Source organism: Choloepus didactylus, chromosome 12, assembly GCF_015220235.1.
Source record: "Choloepus didactylus isolate mChoDid1 chromosome 12, mChoDid1.pri, whole genome shotgun sequence".
Taxonomy (NCBI): domain Eukaryota; kingdom Metazoa; phylum Chordata; class Mammalia; order Pilosa; family Megalonychidae; genus Choloepus; species Choloepus didactylus.
In genome coordinates, this window is record NC_051318.1 from 34,446,985 (window position 1) to 34,465,199 (window position 18,215).

Genomic DNA, 18,215 nt, shown 5'->3' on the forward strand with positions numbered 1-18,215 from the left:
AGAGTAATGGCTCACAACTGTGGCTCAACATTAGCGTCACCCAGAGAGCTTTAAAAACACACTAAATTCCAGGTCACATCCCCAAAACAATTGAATCAGAACCTCTGATGTGGTGCATGAGCATTCACATTTTATTAATCTCCCCTTGGGAGTCTTGTGTTCAACCAGCATTGAGAAAAACTGATTTTGAGACCCAATGTACCCATATGTTAAGAAATGATTTATTGTAGTAACACTGGCTAACTATCATTGAAACAAAAAACCTCAGTTGCTGTTTTCTTTATGATTTTGGTAATCAATCTTAATAGCTTTTCTGTACATTTCTAAGAAATATTTTTAAATGACTTCTTTGAAATATAAAAATATTTTGATCGAATAAAAATCTTGCTGTCACTATATTCTTCAATGAGTTTCACATCCAGTGAAACTGAAACTTCTAACAAATTAAAATGCTTTAGCTGTGTTTGATGGAAAGGTTTAAATTCAAAGCACCCTTGATCTGTAACAGAAAATAATTGAGTCAGTTTATATAAATCCATTTTGAAAGATTTAATCTAGCATTCAAAATCATGTCTCACAATTTACATAAAATTTTGCCAGGGTGTTGTTCCCAGCGAATATCCTGCTTGAAGGAGACATTTGGAGCAGCTGGAGAGTATTAGACTTGCCACTCTCAGAAGAAGACATTTTTTTCTATTGATTTATCTGAATTTCATTTCTAACAACTGTACCCGCAGAGGTTCGACATTTCTCCAGGCTGACACAATTCCATGAAAAACAAAATTTGAATATTGCTCTTAATGATTTTCATATAAAGAGAGAATTTTTACCTGCGTTAGAGCAGATGATATCTTGAGAATTCTTGCACATTTGGTTACTTTTTTTCTTTGTCAGGTCACAGTTGGCTGGGTACTGGCAAGCTTCCCCAGACCATCCTTCATCACATTTACACTTGCCACAGTCACACTTGCCATGGCCTGAGGATTTAACAAAAATCAGTTAAACTCATGTACAAAGGAAACCATTATTGTAACTACAACTATTAAGGGTGACATTGGTTCTAGACTCAGCTATAATAAATTCTCAACTCTTGTATGTTACAATGGCTGAGAGATAATGTCATTATGTACAGTATAATGTATGAGACTTTTATTTCAATAATCATTTTTTGATATATCATTCTAAAAATTTAAATTAATTTATAGAGACATTGGTATAGATAAGAAACCAGAAGTCCAATAAACCACTTAAAAAAAATCTACCTAGCACTTCAGCATTTAAGAGACAAATGCCCTGTAGAAGTAAATCTGTTTAACCATTTTCACAACATAAAACCATAAACCTGGAGTAAGGGATCTTACATGGTATTCCACTAAACTAAACATTGGTCTTGCAAACATTTGAATTAAACAAGTAATGAAATTTTATGGATATATTAAATACCACATTAGTAGACTATTACATTTAAAAATAAGTATGTATTTTATTTTGTTTCTTATTGAGGAAATTAGGTTCAAGAATCAGAAGGATGACAGCCATATGTGTCTACCTCCACAGAAATTTCTCTTTCATGTTCTCAAGTTAACATTTTGCTTTTAGACAATACTGTTTTGTTTTTTGGCATGTGTGTGATCATATAATTTTATTATACCCTGTCTGATGAAGTCTGGTTATGTTTTCATTGACTGCATATTAGTCTGACAGAAGTACAGCACTTTTCACTTGGCCCTTGTCCTCAAGGAACTTAAAACTTTTGAAGGTAAGGCTAATACGCAAAGAAGCTGGAGTTATCACCTTCAGCCAGAAATGTTTGTTGGACCTTGTGTTAAATTGGTCAATATAGTCAGTGGCCTATAGAAATTAGAGGGGAGAGACCAATAGTGCAATTGTGGCTAAGGCAAACTTTCTGGTCTGCCTTGACCTTTCAGTGGGCCTTGAGAGTAGAGCAGAGTTTAAAATGGTTGCAGGAAGTGTAATTACTCTTATATTCCTCAAGAAAATAACACTATGTATTAATACCTGAAATTCATAGACCACAATGGAATAGAATCATTGATTTGGTGCTAACAGTCATTCAATATGGCAGTCAAATTCCTCGTGACTGGGGTCAGATGGTGGGTCAAACTACGTGGCTTGGAGACTGCCCATAAGACCCTGTTTGGCAGAGCATGAACCTGTGATTCGCTGACACTTTAAAAGCTCCTCTTCATTTCTTCTACTCATGTTGCATTTATCAAATTATTATATTTTACAAACAAAACCTTGCATGTGCTCTAGTTGAAATTCATTTTATTCAGTGCATATTACTCTGTCAAATTGATTGTATCATTTTTGCATTCCTGTCTGACTCTACACAATATTGTCCATCTCGGTCAAGTTGGTCTCATTTACAAGCATAAGTGGTCTCTCTATCAACCATCCAGTCTGTTTATAAAAATATTAAGCCAAATTCTTGAAATCACTAAGCCTCTCTCAGCAAATTAAGTATCTTGGAAATTACATTGATTCTTTATTAACCTTAGTGTATTAGATTGAACCACATGAAATTGCCACTTTTATAAGGTGAGTATAAGCTATTCCTTATGGGTAAATCTGAGATAAAAGTTCCAGATCATCAGCAAAAACAAACAAACAAAACCACAAATGATTTAGAAGATAAAAAATGAGAGTAGTAATGATTTTCTGGATCTAGAATACAAGACTACTATTTACACTCTAATTAAGATGCATAGAGCACAAATGAGTAACATTTTGTTTGTCAAAGATCACAGATTTTTAAAATTAAAATGGGGAAAAACTTGGGAAATGTATAGAAGACATAGGGGGCCTCATCCACCCAATCTAACCTAATGATGCATCAGTGGAAGGAATATTCTAGGGTGCTGTTCCTCAAAATGAGTCTATGGAGACCCAGTTTAATGAAACTCCCTCTATAAAGAGTCTTATGGTAAAATAAACACAAGAAAGAATATTCTGCTTTTAGTGCATTACAATACACATCAGCGCAATAAAACCTTCAGATAAAACTATTTAACTTTATTTAGACCAAGTTATACAATTTTCGTACTAGGGGATCCCTTTTCCTCATAATCTATATTAAAATACTAAGGATACATTTAGCATGCACATCTAAGAAAGTAAATAGAAATATATTTTTGACTATCAAGAATTATTAAGTAATGGCCTATGCAACATTATTTGGAGATAAATATTTATTTTATGTTTTAAAAAATGAAAATAGTTCTCAGAGTATTTTTACTCCTCTTTTATATTTTCCAACAGAATATTGAAAGAGATTTGGCAAACCTCAAGGAACTAGGCTGCTAATTTCTGATAGGGTGAACTCCATTGCATTGTCTATAGCATGGCTTGATAAAACACCCCAATTTTCCAAATAATTTATCAAATGTAGGTAAGAGATTCTGACTATTCTTTCTCCTAACTCAAATTCTTTTAAAAGATGAGGGCATTTTTTTCTCACAAATATTAAAACAAACCAGCTAGTGCTGGCAGCAAGCCTGTCCTCCTTCTCACTTCTATCCTACACTGAGAGGGGCCTGAGAGTTCTAGCAGACAGCCAGGCACAGGTTCCCATTTGGTTCTGCAGCTTTGTGGTTCCCCCTCCAGCCTCTCTTGGATCCTCCACAATAATACACTCTAGCCTAGAGATGTGTGCGCTGTCAAAGAGTCCGGGGCAAGAGTGCACAGGAGGCCCTGGAAGCAAGTTTGAGGCATTTAGGGTGGAAAACCCTCGGTCCCAGGCACCCGCATTTGGTAGAGGCAAAGTGTCAGTTTCCAGGGCTCCACGTAAGCCTATCTCCTTGGCTTCTCAGATACCCTTTCTCCCCACTGTGGCAATGGATGGCAGAGAAGGGCCAGTGAAGGACCATTAAGTCATGAGGCCCAGACAAGGGCCATATTTCCCAGACTCGGTGTGGCAAAATCCTAGCCAGTAATGGATTTTTAATTCCTAGCTGTCCAGACCATTCTAGTTTGTGATTCTTCTCCAGGTAACTCAATTGTCACAACCAGGAAATGGGGTCTTAAAATAAGCAATCCAACATGCTTACGAATAAATCTGTTGACCTTCAAATAAGTTCCCAAGGAGTCAAGGGAAAACAAACAGAAGGAAAGTCAAAGAAAAGTAAAACTAACTCTCCAGCTAAAATAATGGGGGTGAAAAAGTAAAAGGCTACTTTAACTCTTTCCAGGGTTATCAGTTGCACATCTATTCACTGGAGGGTGAAAACAAGCCATAGTGGAGGCAAAAACCCAATATTCTATTCTCTCTTTTTTTGGAGGCTGGGACTGCTGTCTCCAGCATTTCCCAGATGGGCTAATACCTAGCTCTCCAATAATAAGGCATGCCAACAAAGACAGAATAAAATGGTATTTGTGTTTCTTAAATAAACAACACAACAGCAGATTTACCATTAATTCATAACTTTCCTTTCCTGGGAACTAATCTACCCCAGTCAGTGACAATAAGCTCCAATTGAAATTCATTAGTGCACAATGGAGGAACATTTGATGCTTTTAATTTTTTTCAAATTGAAACAAACTGCTTCCAATTGGAAATAAAGACTTTATCAGTACTGAAGAACTTTTAAAAATCAGTAGACATTCACATATACTAATAAAAACTAATTGTACTTTTCCCTGCCAAATATGAAAAAGAACAAATAAAGATGAGGGAGACAGCACTTACCCCTCTCCTCCCAGTCTATAGATACTTTTCATAGAAATAAACTGTCAAAACTAATGTGCCTATTACATTAACTATACTTCTGTGGCTTCAAGTTCTCTTGAAGTCCTAAAAAGATGAAAAGTAATTCATATATGTAGATAGATGATAGATGTAGATATAGATGCAGATAGATTACAAATCAGAGACAGAGAAAGTAAGTGAGACGGAGACACCCATTGACATCTTGTTTATTAATAAACAGCTCCCAAGATTCCAGCAGCTACAGATACATTTTCTTTGGCATGCCAAGGGCATGGCAGTGATACCTGAATAAACCAGATGCAGACAATAAGGAGGGGCACTGCCTGTAAAAATTTTAAAACAATGATAAAACTGATTAAAGGCACTTGTTTTTCATTGTTAACATGCACAAGTAATTTTAAATGTTAGTGAAAATACTTCTTCCTGAAAAAAAAATCTTTGTTGGTAAATCTAAATAATTATTGCAGTAACTATTGAGCTTTTGTATAAATAAGCTTCAAATGAGAATGTTTCTATATTTAGTCCATTGTATTTTTTTTACTGAGATTGTTCACACATCATACAATTATCCCAAGATCTTTAGCCTCGTTCTATATCCTGGTAACTTATATTTCATATCCCTGAGTTTACAAATTATAATTTGTTCATATCAGTGATTCCCTGCAATATTTGTCCCTATGTGCCTGACTTATTTCACTCAATATAGTGCCCCCAAGGTTTCTTCCTCAACCCATTTTTTTTTTAGATGGGTTTGTTCATACACCATACATTCCGTCCTAAGTAAACAATTGATGGTTCCCTGTATGGTCACATAGTTAGTGTATTCACCACCCTTACCACTATCTATATAAGGACATCTCCATTTCTTCCACAAAGCAGGAAGAAGAGTCAAAGAAGGTAGAGAGACAAAAGGAAAAGGAAAAAGAAAAAAAAAAAAAACATGACAGCTAGGAAGCAACAAAAGGAAAGATAGCATCAAAACTAAAGTAGAATAAAGAGTCAGACAAGATCACCAATGCCAAGAGTCTCACACCCCTCCCCCATTTCCCCCCCCATATGCATTTAGCCTTGGTATATTGCTTTTGTTACATTAAAGAAAGCATAATACAATGTTTCTGTTAATTATAGTCTCTAGTTTACATTGATTGTGTTCTTCCCCCAATACCTCCCTATTTTTAACACCTGGAAAGGTTTACATTCACCTGTTCTTCCTCATGAAAAAACATACTTGTACATTTTATCACAATTGAACACTCTAGATTTCCAAGTTATACAGTCCCAGTCTTTATCTTTCCTCTTTCCTTCTGTTGTCCCACATGATCTTAACCTTCCTCTTTCAACCATATTCATAGTTATCTTTGTTCAGTGTACTTACATTGCTGTGCTACCTCTCACTCCTGTCTTTTCCTGTCTGTCTGTAGTGCTCCCTTTAGTATTTCCTGTGGAACAGGTATCTTGTTCACAAAGTCTCTCATTGTCTGTTTGTCAGAGAATATTTTGAACTCTCCCTCACATTTGAAGGACAGTTTTGCTGGATATAGGACTCTTGGTTGGCGGTTTTTCTCTTTCAGTACCTTAAATATATCACATCACTTCCTTCTTGTGTCCATAGTTGCTACTGATAAATCCACACATAGTCTCATCAAGCTTCTTTTGTATGTGATGGATCACCTTTCTCTCGCTGCTTTCAGGATTCTCTCTTTGTCTTTGACATTTGATAATCTGATTATTAAGTGTCTTGGTGTAGGCCTATTCAGAGCTATTCTGTTTGGAGTATGCTGACCTTCTTGGATCTGTAATTTTATGTCTTTCATAAGAGATGGGAAATTTTCATTGATTATTTCCTCTATTATAACTTCTGCCCCCTTTCCCTTCTCTTCTCCTTCTGGGACACCAATGACACATACGTTCCTGAATTTCATGTTGTCATTCAATTCTCTGAGACATTGCTCATATTTTTCCATTCTTTTCTCTATCTGTTCTTTTGTGTGTAGGCTTTCAGGTGCCTTGTTCTCCAGTTCCTGAATGTTTTCTTCTGCCTCTTGAGATCTGCTGTTGTATGTTTCCATTGTGTCTTTCATCTCTTGTATTGTGCCTTTCATTTCCATAGAATCTGCCAGTTGTTTTTTGGAACTTTTGATTTCTGCCTTATGTACACCCAGTGTTTTTTTTATAGCCTTCATCTCTTTTGCCATATCTTCCCAAAATTTTTTGAATTGATTTAGCATTAGTTGTTTAACTTCCTGTATCTCAGTTGAAGTGTAAATTTGTTCCTTTGAGCCATAACTTCATTTTTCTTAGTGTAAGTTGCAGTTTTCTGTTGTCTAGGCATCTGGTTTCCTTGGTCACCCCAATCAGGTTTTCCCAGACCAGAACAGGCTCAGGTCCCAAAAGGAAGAAATATTCAGTATCCAGTTTCCCTGAGGGTGTATCCTAGAGAACTGATGCACCTGTGAAGCCTCAAGCTGCTATGCTTTTCCTAACCAGCCCAGCAGATGGTGCCTGTCAGCCTGTAGCTCCAGCTACCCAGCAGATGGTGCCTGTCAGCCTGTAGCTCCAGACTGGTATAAGGAGGTGTGGCCCGTGGCTGTTTTGCCCCAGGCTTTGGGGTCTTGTTCTTAATGGAAGGAGAGTAGTAGATCTGGGCACTGTCTCTTTCCTCTTAGGGAAGATACACCCCCTAGGGAGTTTTCATTTGTGTATAAATAGGTTCTTTGTCTCTCTAACTCTGCTAGCTCCACCCTTGTCTGGGTCAGAGTGCTGTAAGCTGAAAATGGCTGAGGCTTTCTCCACTAAGCCGCTCAGGTTGAGAGAGAGAAAAAGGGACAGAAAGCCCCCTTTCAGGGTTAGTCCATGCCCCCAATTTCATCCATCAGCCTGAGATAGTACCCAGTCCTCTGGGCTCCCCCTCCTGTTTTAGAGACATTCCCCAGCTCTTCAAGGTGAGTCATCATTGAAAGCTTCTGTCTGCTTGCTGGGGATTTGCAGCTTGCATTGAGCAGTCCATGCTTCCCAATTAAAATCCCAGTTGGAGCTGGACTGAGAAATATTTGCTTGTTCAGAGAGTGCTGCTCTCTATCACAGTGAGGCTTTGCAGTTTGTATTGCCATGGGGGAAGGGGGCTCCCAGCTCACATCTGCAGTTTCTACTCACTGATTCCATGTTGCGATCTCAGGCATTCCTCCCAATCCAGGTTGCTGCATGATGTGTGCACAGTCACGATTGTCCCTCAGTGGTTATTCTAGATCATTTACTAGTTGTTCCTGGTTGTTTATTAGTTGCTCTGGGGGTACTAATTAACTTACACTCCTTTCTATGCCACTGTCTCCTACAAGTAGGCAGTCCATTGTATTTTACTGGAAGTTAATTCAAAGAACTGCCAGTTACATAGCAGGCTCCAATACAAACAGGTTATTCACATCTTTTAAAAGTTTAATATGAGTTAATTTTATACTTATAGAAGAGTTGCAAAAATCGTACAGACTTCTTGTATATTCTTCACCCAACTTCCCCTAATGTTAACATCCTACATAACATGCTACAATTATCAAAACTAAAAAATTGACCTAGGTTCAACATTGTCAACTAAATTGTAGGCTTTGTGCAGATTTCACCAGTTTTCCCACTAATGTCCTTTTGGATCTGACCTCTTTCATTTAGTGAAATGCATTTAACATTCATCCATGTTGAGTCAATCAATTGTTAATTATTTTTTATTATTAATTAGTATTCCATTTGAGGACATAGTAAGTTTATTTATCCATTACAAATTGAAGGACATGGGGGTTGTTCACAGTTTTTGATAATTATGATTAAAGCTGCTATAAACATTTCAGTTTAGCTTTTATGTTTTCATTTCTCTTGAGTAAATGCCTAGAAGTAGGATTGCCAGATCATATAAATGTTTCTTTTGGTATCTTGTCTAAAAAAACTTTGCTTACCTCCAGCTCTACTTTTTTGTGAATACCACACTGTCTTTATTACTGCAATTTCTAGTAAGCATGAAAATCAGGTCATATAAGACCTCCAACTTTGTTCTTATTTTTAAAAATTGTTTTGGCTGGTGCAGTTTGGTTGCTTTTGGAAACAGCATATTGACATCTACAAAAGTTTTAAATAAAATTGATTTGGATTACATTGAATTTATAGCTGAAATTGGAGAGAACTGCCATCCTGAAAGTATTGGCTTGTCCAATCATGTATTTGGCTTATCTCTCCATTTATGTCTTCTTTGACTTTGTTCATCAGGGTCAGATAGTTTTCAGCATATAAATTCTGTACATATTACGTTAGATTTAAGCCCAAGTATTCTGTTTGTTTTGGTATTATTATAGACGATATTTTTCATTTTAAATTCCATTTTTTTCATTGACACTATATATAAAAATACAAGTGATTTTTGTATATTGACCTTTTATTCTACAACATTGCTAAACTCACTGATTAATTCCATGAACTTTTTGGTAGATTCTTTGGGATTTTCTACGTAGATAGTCATGCCATTTACAAGCAGAAACAGCTTTATTTCTTCCTTTCAATCTGTATGACTTTTTTTTTCCTTGTCTTACTGCACTGACCAGAGCTTCCAGAATAATGTTGATTAGGAGTACTGAGTGAGAACCTGAGAACATTCTTTGCTTTTTCCTGACCTGAGAGAAAATGCATCCCATTTTTCACCATTAAGTATGATGTTAATTGTAGGATTTTTGTAGGAACCCATTATCAAGTTAAGGAAGTTCTTGCTGTGAGTTTTTCATTAACTGATGTTAAATTTTATGAAAAGCTTTTTCTGTATTTTTTGAGATTATCATATGTTTTTTCTTTAGGTTTAGTCTGTGAATATGTTGGAACACATTGGTTGATTTTTGAATGTTGTACCAGCCTTGCATTTTGTGCTTTGCCCCATTTGTTTGTGAAGTACTATCCTTTTTTTAAATACTTTGCTGAATTCCATTTGCTGATACTTTGTTGATAATTTTTGTATCTTCATTTTTAGTGATATTGTTATGCATTTTCTTTGCTGTAATGTTTTTGTCTAATTTCAATATGAGGATAATACTGATTTAATAAAGTGATTTGGGATGTGTTCCCTCATTTTCAATTTTCTGGAAAAGAATGTTTGGAATCCATATTATTTCTTCTTTAAATATTTGTTAGAATTTGCAAACGAAACCATCTGAGGTTGGAATTTTCTTTGTTGGAAGTTTTTAAATATGGTTTGATTTATTTAGTCAATATAGTACTACTCTGGTTATCTATTTTTTTTTTTTTTTGGATGATTTGGTACTTTGTGTCTGTGCCAGTTTGGATGTATTATGTCCCCCAAAACACCATGTTCTTTGATGCAATCTTGTGTGGGCAGACATTACTGGTGTTGATTAGACTGGAATTCTTTGATTGAGTGTTTCCATGGAGATGTGACTCAATCAACTGTGAGTGAAATGTTTGGATAATTTCCAAGGAGGTGTTACCCCACCCATTCAGGGTGGGTGTTAATTGGATCACTGGAGTCATATAAAAGAATTTACAGACAGAAGGACCAGAGAGCAACTGAGAGTGACATTTTGAAGAGGAGCTGCAGCTAAAAGAGGACAAAATGCCCCAAGAGCAGACCCCAGCCACGTGTCTTCCGAGCTAACTGAGGTTTTCCAGACACCCAATGGCCATCCTTCAGTAAAGGTACCCTGTGGCTGATGCCTTACTTTGGAAACCTTATGACCTTAAGACTGTAACTTTGTAACCAAATAAACCCCATTTATAAAAGTCAATCCATTTCTGGTGTTTTGTGAAACTGCAGTATTTGCAAACTGGTACAGTGTCTTTCAAGAAATTGGTCCATTTCATTGAAGTTGTTGACTTTAAGGGCACCAAGTTTCTCATAGCATAATTTTACGAGCATTTTAAAGTCTATAGTGTTGGCAGTTATGCATAATATTTCATACTAATATTGGTAATTTTTGTCTTACCTATTGTTTTCAGTCTGGATGAAGACATGTCAATTTTATTGATATTTTCAAATCAGCTTTCAGTTTTAGTTTTATGAATTTTCTCTGTTGTGTTTCTCTTTTCAATTTCACTAATTTATTATGTTCTAGCCTTTTATTTTTCTTCCTTCTACTTACTTCAAGATTAATTCCCTCCACCCCTAGTTTCTTAAGATAGACGCATGGGTTAATGATTTAAAGGCTTCCTTCTTTTGTAATATAAACACTTAATGCTTTAAATTCCTCTCTAACTTCTACTTTTGCTGACCCCCAAACATTTTGATATGTTACATTTTATTTTATTTTTTTTTTAGTATCAGCTGAGACTTCTTCTTTGACCTATGGTTATATTGAAGTGGGTGGTTTCAATTTCAAATATTCAGGGATTTTTCAGGTATATTTTTGTGATTTCTCTAATGGAGTCCATGGATTTCTGGCTTGAAGGCACAGGTTTTTTGTTCTTTTTTTTCTGTTGTTTCCTTTTGGACCATACATGCCCAAAATTAGATTAATCATATTCTTGGTGAAGGAACTCTTAACAGCAAACTGATTATAATTTACTGTTTAAAGTAAATAATTCTGAAGCTGGTAATGAAGGAATTCAGGAATTTGGTCACCTACTTTCTCTGGACTTCAGTTTATTGATCTGCACAATTAAGAGATTGGAATGAATAACCCCAAGTTTCCATTCATCTTCAAAAATTCCATGATATAGACTGTTCTAGTTTGCTAATGCTGCTGGAATGCAAAACACCAGAGATGGATTGGCTTTTATAAAAGGGGTTTATTTGCTTATACAGTTACAGTCTTAAGGCCATAAAGTATCCAAGGTGAGGCATCAACAATTGGGTACCTTCACTGGAGGATGGCCAGTTAGCTGGGAAGGCACATGGCTGGTGTCTCCTCCAAAATTCTGATTTCAAAATGGTTTTCTCCCAGGACGTTTCTCTCTAGGCTGCAGTTCCTCAAAAATGTCACTCTTAGTTGCTCTTGGGGTGTTTGTCCTCTCTTAGCTTCTCCAGAGCAAGAGTCTGGCTTCAATGGCCATCTTCAACTGTCTCTCACCTGCAGCTACTCTCTCAGATTCTGTGCATTCTTCACGGTGTCCGTCTTGGCTGTAGCTCCTCTTCAAAATGTCACTCTCAGCTGCACTGAGTTCCTGTTTGCCAGCTCATTTATATGGCTCCACTGATCAAGGCCCACCCTCAATGGGTGGGGCCACACCTCCATGGAAATATCTCATCAGAGTTATCACCTACAATTGGGTGGGGTGCATTTCCATGCAAACAACCTAATCCAAACATTCCAACTTAGTCCCCACTAATATGTCTGCCCCCACAAGATTGCATCAAAGAATATGGGTTTTTCTGGGGGACATAATACATTCAAAGCAGCACATAGCCTGTTTTCTTTTTTGTCATAAAAAAGCAAGATAGTTTCTTCAAACTGGATGGCTGACATATTAAAATAGGGACATCAATTATAAATTGATAGCAAGCCTTTTTGCTACTAAAGAAAATCATGAAACAGTGAAAATGTTCTTTGTTATTTAAAGTATGTGTTAAAATACTCCAGATAATCTTGATATATTTATTTTTGAGTAGGTTAGGATTGAATATTGCTAAAATTTAAAATTAAAATTTGAAATTCTGGTAACCTGAGATTGAGGGATAAAATAGGGCAAAGTAAGACATAATATTTTGGCTGAATCTCAGGTGATAGATTTCATAAATCAAACATGTAATGATATATCAAATTCGTGAAATAATTATATGTACGCACATACACACATATTTTTATACCCACATGCATATGCACACAGAAAAATACTATTTTGGGTATTTAGTGATGTTCAGTATTAATATAGATTCTGCCATAGCTAGCTTTGGGAACATCAGCAGGTTGTTAATCATTTAACTGTACTGGCCACATTTTTTTCATATGGTAATTAAAAATGTACAAGGGCTCAGTATTTCTTAAGAGATACAGAATATATCTGAAGGGATGTGGGATGTTTCTCAAGGAGTGCAGGTATTATTAGAACTAACATCCCCACCCGGTTTCATCCACATAACTCCCAAAAGGCCAGTGACCCCTTCCCTGAGAATCCATGACAATAGGAGGGGTGCTATATCCCTTGGGTGTCTTGAGAAAGGAAAGAGACAGGGAAGACCACTGGATTTGATAACAGATGTTTTCATTTCTTTTTTGAAGTAAAAAGATCCCTCACTTCCTTTTAGTTTCTTCCTTTTGTCTTCTGTTGGGGTATTTTATTAAAAAAAATTTCTTTTGGTATCCAAAGCAACAAATGACAGGCACCACTTCAGATATCAAACTGTGGAAATCTATCATCCACAAATAATATTTCTTTTGTCAGTAGAAATGAACTTAAATCCAACTGGAATCAAAGAATCTAAGACCATTGTAACCAGTATAGAAGGGCTGAGATCATCTTGTCAGATGTCCTAAGTTATACTGAAGAAGAAATGAAGCTTCTCACTCACCCTTACCACTTCTCTCCACTTATAAGAACACATGCCAAGAAATCTGGGTAAAGGGAGATGTGTGCTTGTGTGTGTATATGTGTGAATAAATGTGTATGTGTATATAACTGCATATATATTTATGTATGTTTATGAATGCATGTGTGTTCATTTATGTAACTATATGCATATATGAATTTCAGCAAGACTCTAAACTTTGTCTTTTAATATGGTTACCTAAAATGATAGCAGTGGATGACACAGTGGTATTTAGCACCCTCCAGGTATTGAAATCATTTTCAAAATGTTTTGTACGTGCGTATTTGACAAATATTATTAATACTATTCTACCAATAAGGAAGTGGGAATCAACATGGCGCTGCTCTGTCTCCTCTGTGAGACAGCATAATTCAAGGCTTTGTTGTGTAGCTTCCAGAAACAGATTGCCTTGGTTCAAATCCTGCCTCCTTGATTTGCTGGCTGGGTAGCATTGTGCCCATATTTAACGTCTCATTATCTCAGCTTCTTCATCTGTGCAATGCAGACAATAATAAAGCCTATCTCAATGGGTTGTTATGGGTATGGAATGAGTTAGTACTTGTAAAGCACTTAGAACCATGCCTCACAATAAATGTTAACGATGGCCATCTAGATTGAAAGAATTTGGAGAACAGGTTGCTCTAACATGGCCACTCTGTCAATCAAAATTCTAAACCTAAGTGAAGAGGTACTTTTGCAGAATGAAAAAAAGTTATCAAGTGCAAATTCTGAGTCATCTTTCTCCCTCTCTCCTAGTGCACAGAAAAATTCCTTATAGTACTAATAGCGTGTCTGGGTTATGGAAATATGAAATTTTCCTGGAGAAGGTCTACAAACCCCAAAAGAGATAAGGAAACATACAAACAAATAGAGTAACAGTTTAAAGATTTTAAAGTGATAACCAGTATGCTAACAAGTATATATTTGGATGTATATTTGTATGTGTATATTTGTGTATTTTTCTTTTTAGACTCTCTAAAATCCCCTCACATTCATATTAGACCTTGGCATCTGCTGCCTTTGGAAAAGCAATAAGAACACAAAAGTAGTAAAGGAGTTATTGTCTCCTTGCTTTTCAGCTTTGAAGCAAAGGTCTTGAGATAAACTGGCAGTTTTCTGGTGCTCATTCCTTAGGGAGCACACAGGAAGATATTTGGGACACAAGAAAAAAACACTACAATTAATATTTTTACTTATTTTATTTTATCTTAAAAAGTTTATTTTGTATGTTTTATGTTCACAACATTAATATGAGACACATGCATATAAATTATAAATGATGTGCATGTATATGGTTATATTCAATTTTTGATGCATAATCAAAAGAGTTTTGAGGGAAATGATTTAAGCAATAGATTTATAAAGTTATAAGATTCTATTTCTGAAGCTATGTGGTAGATATACAACATCCATTTTTTGTTATTCTTTACATTTTATGATAATATTTCACTCAAAAACTGTTTAAAGAAAAAAAAACAGGTATGTTAGAAGCAATATTCCTATAAGGGGTAATGATAGAGGGTGTTGTTTGGGGATTTCAGTTACAGGAGATTTTACAACCTAAAGTGCCCTGACATAGTCATACAATAATGCACACATATAAAGGTCTTGTATGAGCAAGGGAGACATAGGGTTGGGAAGAGACTTGGTCATGTAAATCCTCACAACTTGAGGTCCTATGAAGAGCTGGGTAGAATATAGTTAAAGAATATTTGAATGAGGAGGACACTGTTATTCAGCTGATATGCTGAGCCAGTATGAATGCAACAGAGAAGGGCTGTGGATTTTGTGGGTCTCTGCAAAAGGGCCTGTTTCCTCTGCCTCCAGTGAGGGTGGAGAACAGACAGAAAGCTTAGAATGGAGATTCACCTGCACAAAGCTGGAGAAGCTTTGCAGACGTTCTCTGGACCAGCCTGGAACACTTTCAATAGAACAGAAATGGCTGTTAAGGCTTCAATGACCTGACACAGCCTACCAAGTGTGTAGGACCAGCAACACACACTAGAATAATCCAGGACTTTTGCAGAGAGAAAATCACTACCTGACTAGGACTTGTGGTTAGGATGAGTAGTTTGATGTACAAGGACTGCTGGCCACAGCCCGAATGGAGAATACAGATGCCGTAGTAAATGGCAGCAGGGATAGAAGACAACGTCTAAGAAATGAGAGATGAGCAGGAATTAGGAGCCAGCAGCAAGCCTTGGCTGAACAATGAGCAGTGAACAGTGTAAAGGGAATTACGGACAAATGGAGGGATATTATTTTGCATTTCTGAATTTGTGATGTGAAAAAGTAATCGTCATCTACCTATCTACTGACATATTCAACACATTTTAACCCATAGGTTAAGGAGATGACTCCATAAAGGATGGCTGAAGTTTCTCTGCATTTTGTGGGAAATAATTAAATCTGAATGTTGAACATAGTATACACAGGGCCATCCTGAAGCAAAAATCTCTGAACAAAAATATATACTTTTCTTTGTTACTTGTGTCTAAATTCAATAGGAAAACATAAAAATAACTTGGTAATAATTGCACACATAACAGAATACTGCTTAAGAATCACAGAGAAACAGGCCAAAAGATTGTATGACATATCTTTCTAATCATTCCACTTACAATTCCTCCATCCCCAGAAAGTGTTTCTAGAAAATAAGACAACTATTATTTGACTGAAAACAATGCCAGGCCTCCTCAGTTAATTTTGTTGCATTACTAAATTCCTATGGGCTGTGGAAGGACTCCTGTAAACAGTGCTTGCAAAATATGCCCAAGAAGTAGGCTTTTTTATAGACAGAGAGAATTTCTTTATTGTCCCTTAAATACATCTGTGCAATGGCTAACCGAAAGATTTATCTATGCTCACCGTATGATCTACAAATTTCAGGATCAAGTAGTTCTTTGAAATGTTATTTTCTTCTTACCCAACTAAAGAGGAGCAGATGGCAACAATTTGTTTTTTCTTTCCTTCTCAGTTCAAAATTAACAAACATTTATATTTTGAGTTAACTTTATTGTAAATCCTTTAATTGCAATGACTTTCTTTTTTTCTACCAGCTCATTAACTACCTGAAGGTACCTGTGCTGTAAGCTGTTATAAAGTGGGCAATTTAATAAACACTGTTGACAGTTTGGTTTACTTGATTGAAAAACATGAAATCATTCTCTTTCAAGCAGGTAGAAGGACTTTAAGTTATGACTTTTTCTACAACATAAAAATCAGTCATGGAAAAAACATAAATCATCAGTTGGCATGGAGACTAAATTGAGCTCATTACTGCTCATTTTAAAAACTTTTTAGTAACTAATGAAGTATTTTCTAAAATTCGAAAAGTAATTCATGGGCAAGGTGAAAATATATAAATATATATTTTTAAAGTAATGGCTTTTGATTCTTTTAAAAAAATAAAAAAATCTAGATATTGGACAGAAGTGAAAAATCAAATTGATAATAATGCCACAGAGCAAGCAATATATATATAAATACATATATATATATATATAAATACATATATATATATAAATACATATATACATATAAATATATATATATATATATATAAGAATAGAATACTGTTACTAGTTTGGATACTCCTACCTCATTTCTTAGAGAGTAAAACTGGGTGCAACTCAGTAGAGTGCTTATAGAAATCACATAATGGGAGGTAAACGTACCTCAGTGTTAATTTAAATGAAAGGATTATCAACTATATTCATTCTAAAACTAAAATAGCAAGACTTTAAAAAGGTTTTCTTCTCTGACACATACCTGAAACTCTTTTTGAACTTTAAAAGAAGACTTCAAAATAACAAAAATGCACTCTTTGCGTGTTGAGATACAAGTAATTTCTCAAGCCCTTCATATTGGCCAGAGTCTCCAAATAATGTAGCAAAGCAATTTATGATTTAAAGCAGCAGGAACGTAGCACGCTCCCTGGCTGCCTCAAGAGAAAATGCATCTCAAATGCCTAGAGACTCAATCCTCCACAAAATTTGAAGGCTTCTACATTCATTCTTATGATATTTTAAATTTTTATCTTATATTTCCCAACCAAACACTGTTATTTCATCCTCCTTTTAGAGGCAGCACAGCATAAATCTTAAAGGCACAGACTGGCATCATACTGCTGATGAACAAATCCCCACTATGCCACTTTGCTTTGTAAACTTGAGCAAGCTATTTAATCCCTCTTTATATCTCAGAATACTCATCTGTAAAATGAGAATAATAATAGTGTTTGTATTCTAGTATTTTTATGAGGATTAAATCAGATGACAATCATAATGTGCTTAAAATGATGCCTCCAGGACTTCTGGGAAGATGGCAGGGTCAAGGCAGAGCAGGCTTCTCTTCCATGAAAGAAACTAGAGCAGGGCCAGAGAATGCCACAGACGGTGGTTTCAGGGTGTGACTGGCCATAGAGGGACCCCTACAGTACATGGTGGGGATGTGGGAAAAAATGCAGAAAGATGGTGCCTCGAAGGACAGGGTGAGTTTATTTGGCAAGACAGCCACCAGGAAAGGGAGCGAGCAGTGGTCTCCACTCCCATGCACCCATCTTGGCAGTTAGCTTGGGAGGTGATGCTCCATAGCCCTTCATCTGGGAGCTCCTGTGACAGAACCCAGGAGGCAGCATTTGCTCTCCCCACATGGAAGTCTGGGGTGTGCACCAACAAGAAGTAGGAATAGGAGAGGGTACCACACGGAGGCATCAGGAGCACCTCCCACACCCCAGAGGCTTGTGGGTACATGGCAGGCAGGAAGCAGGGCATGTTTGAGGAAGAGGGTGCCCTTGAACAGAATCCCTGTCAAACTGCACAAGACCCACATTGCACTCCCAGGGCAGACAGTCCCCAGTGCACAAAGAATTGGTGCACTGATTGGATCCACACCCAGTTTGGACTCCACCCAGCACATAGGAGAAGTTTGGGGAAGGCTGGCTTGAAGTAAGAGATGGCTCAAGACCACCACCTGTAG

At 36.5% G+C, this 18,215-nt stretch overlaps 1 protein-coding gene across 1 annotated transcript in view; it reads right to left on the minus strand.

Moving 5' to 3' along the window:
* ITGBL1 (integrin subunit beta like 1) overlaps nt 1-18,215 on the minus strand; it is a 252,793-nt gene that overhangs the window by 133,250 nt on the left and 101,328 nt on the right. Inside the window, exon 3 of the mRNA XM_037800214.1 lies at nt 831-977. Coding sequence (XP_037656142.1) covers nt 831-977 — 147 coding nt within the window. The remainder of the gene's footprint in view (nt 1-830; nt 978-18,215) is intronic.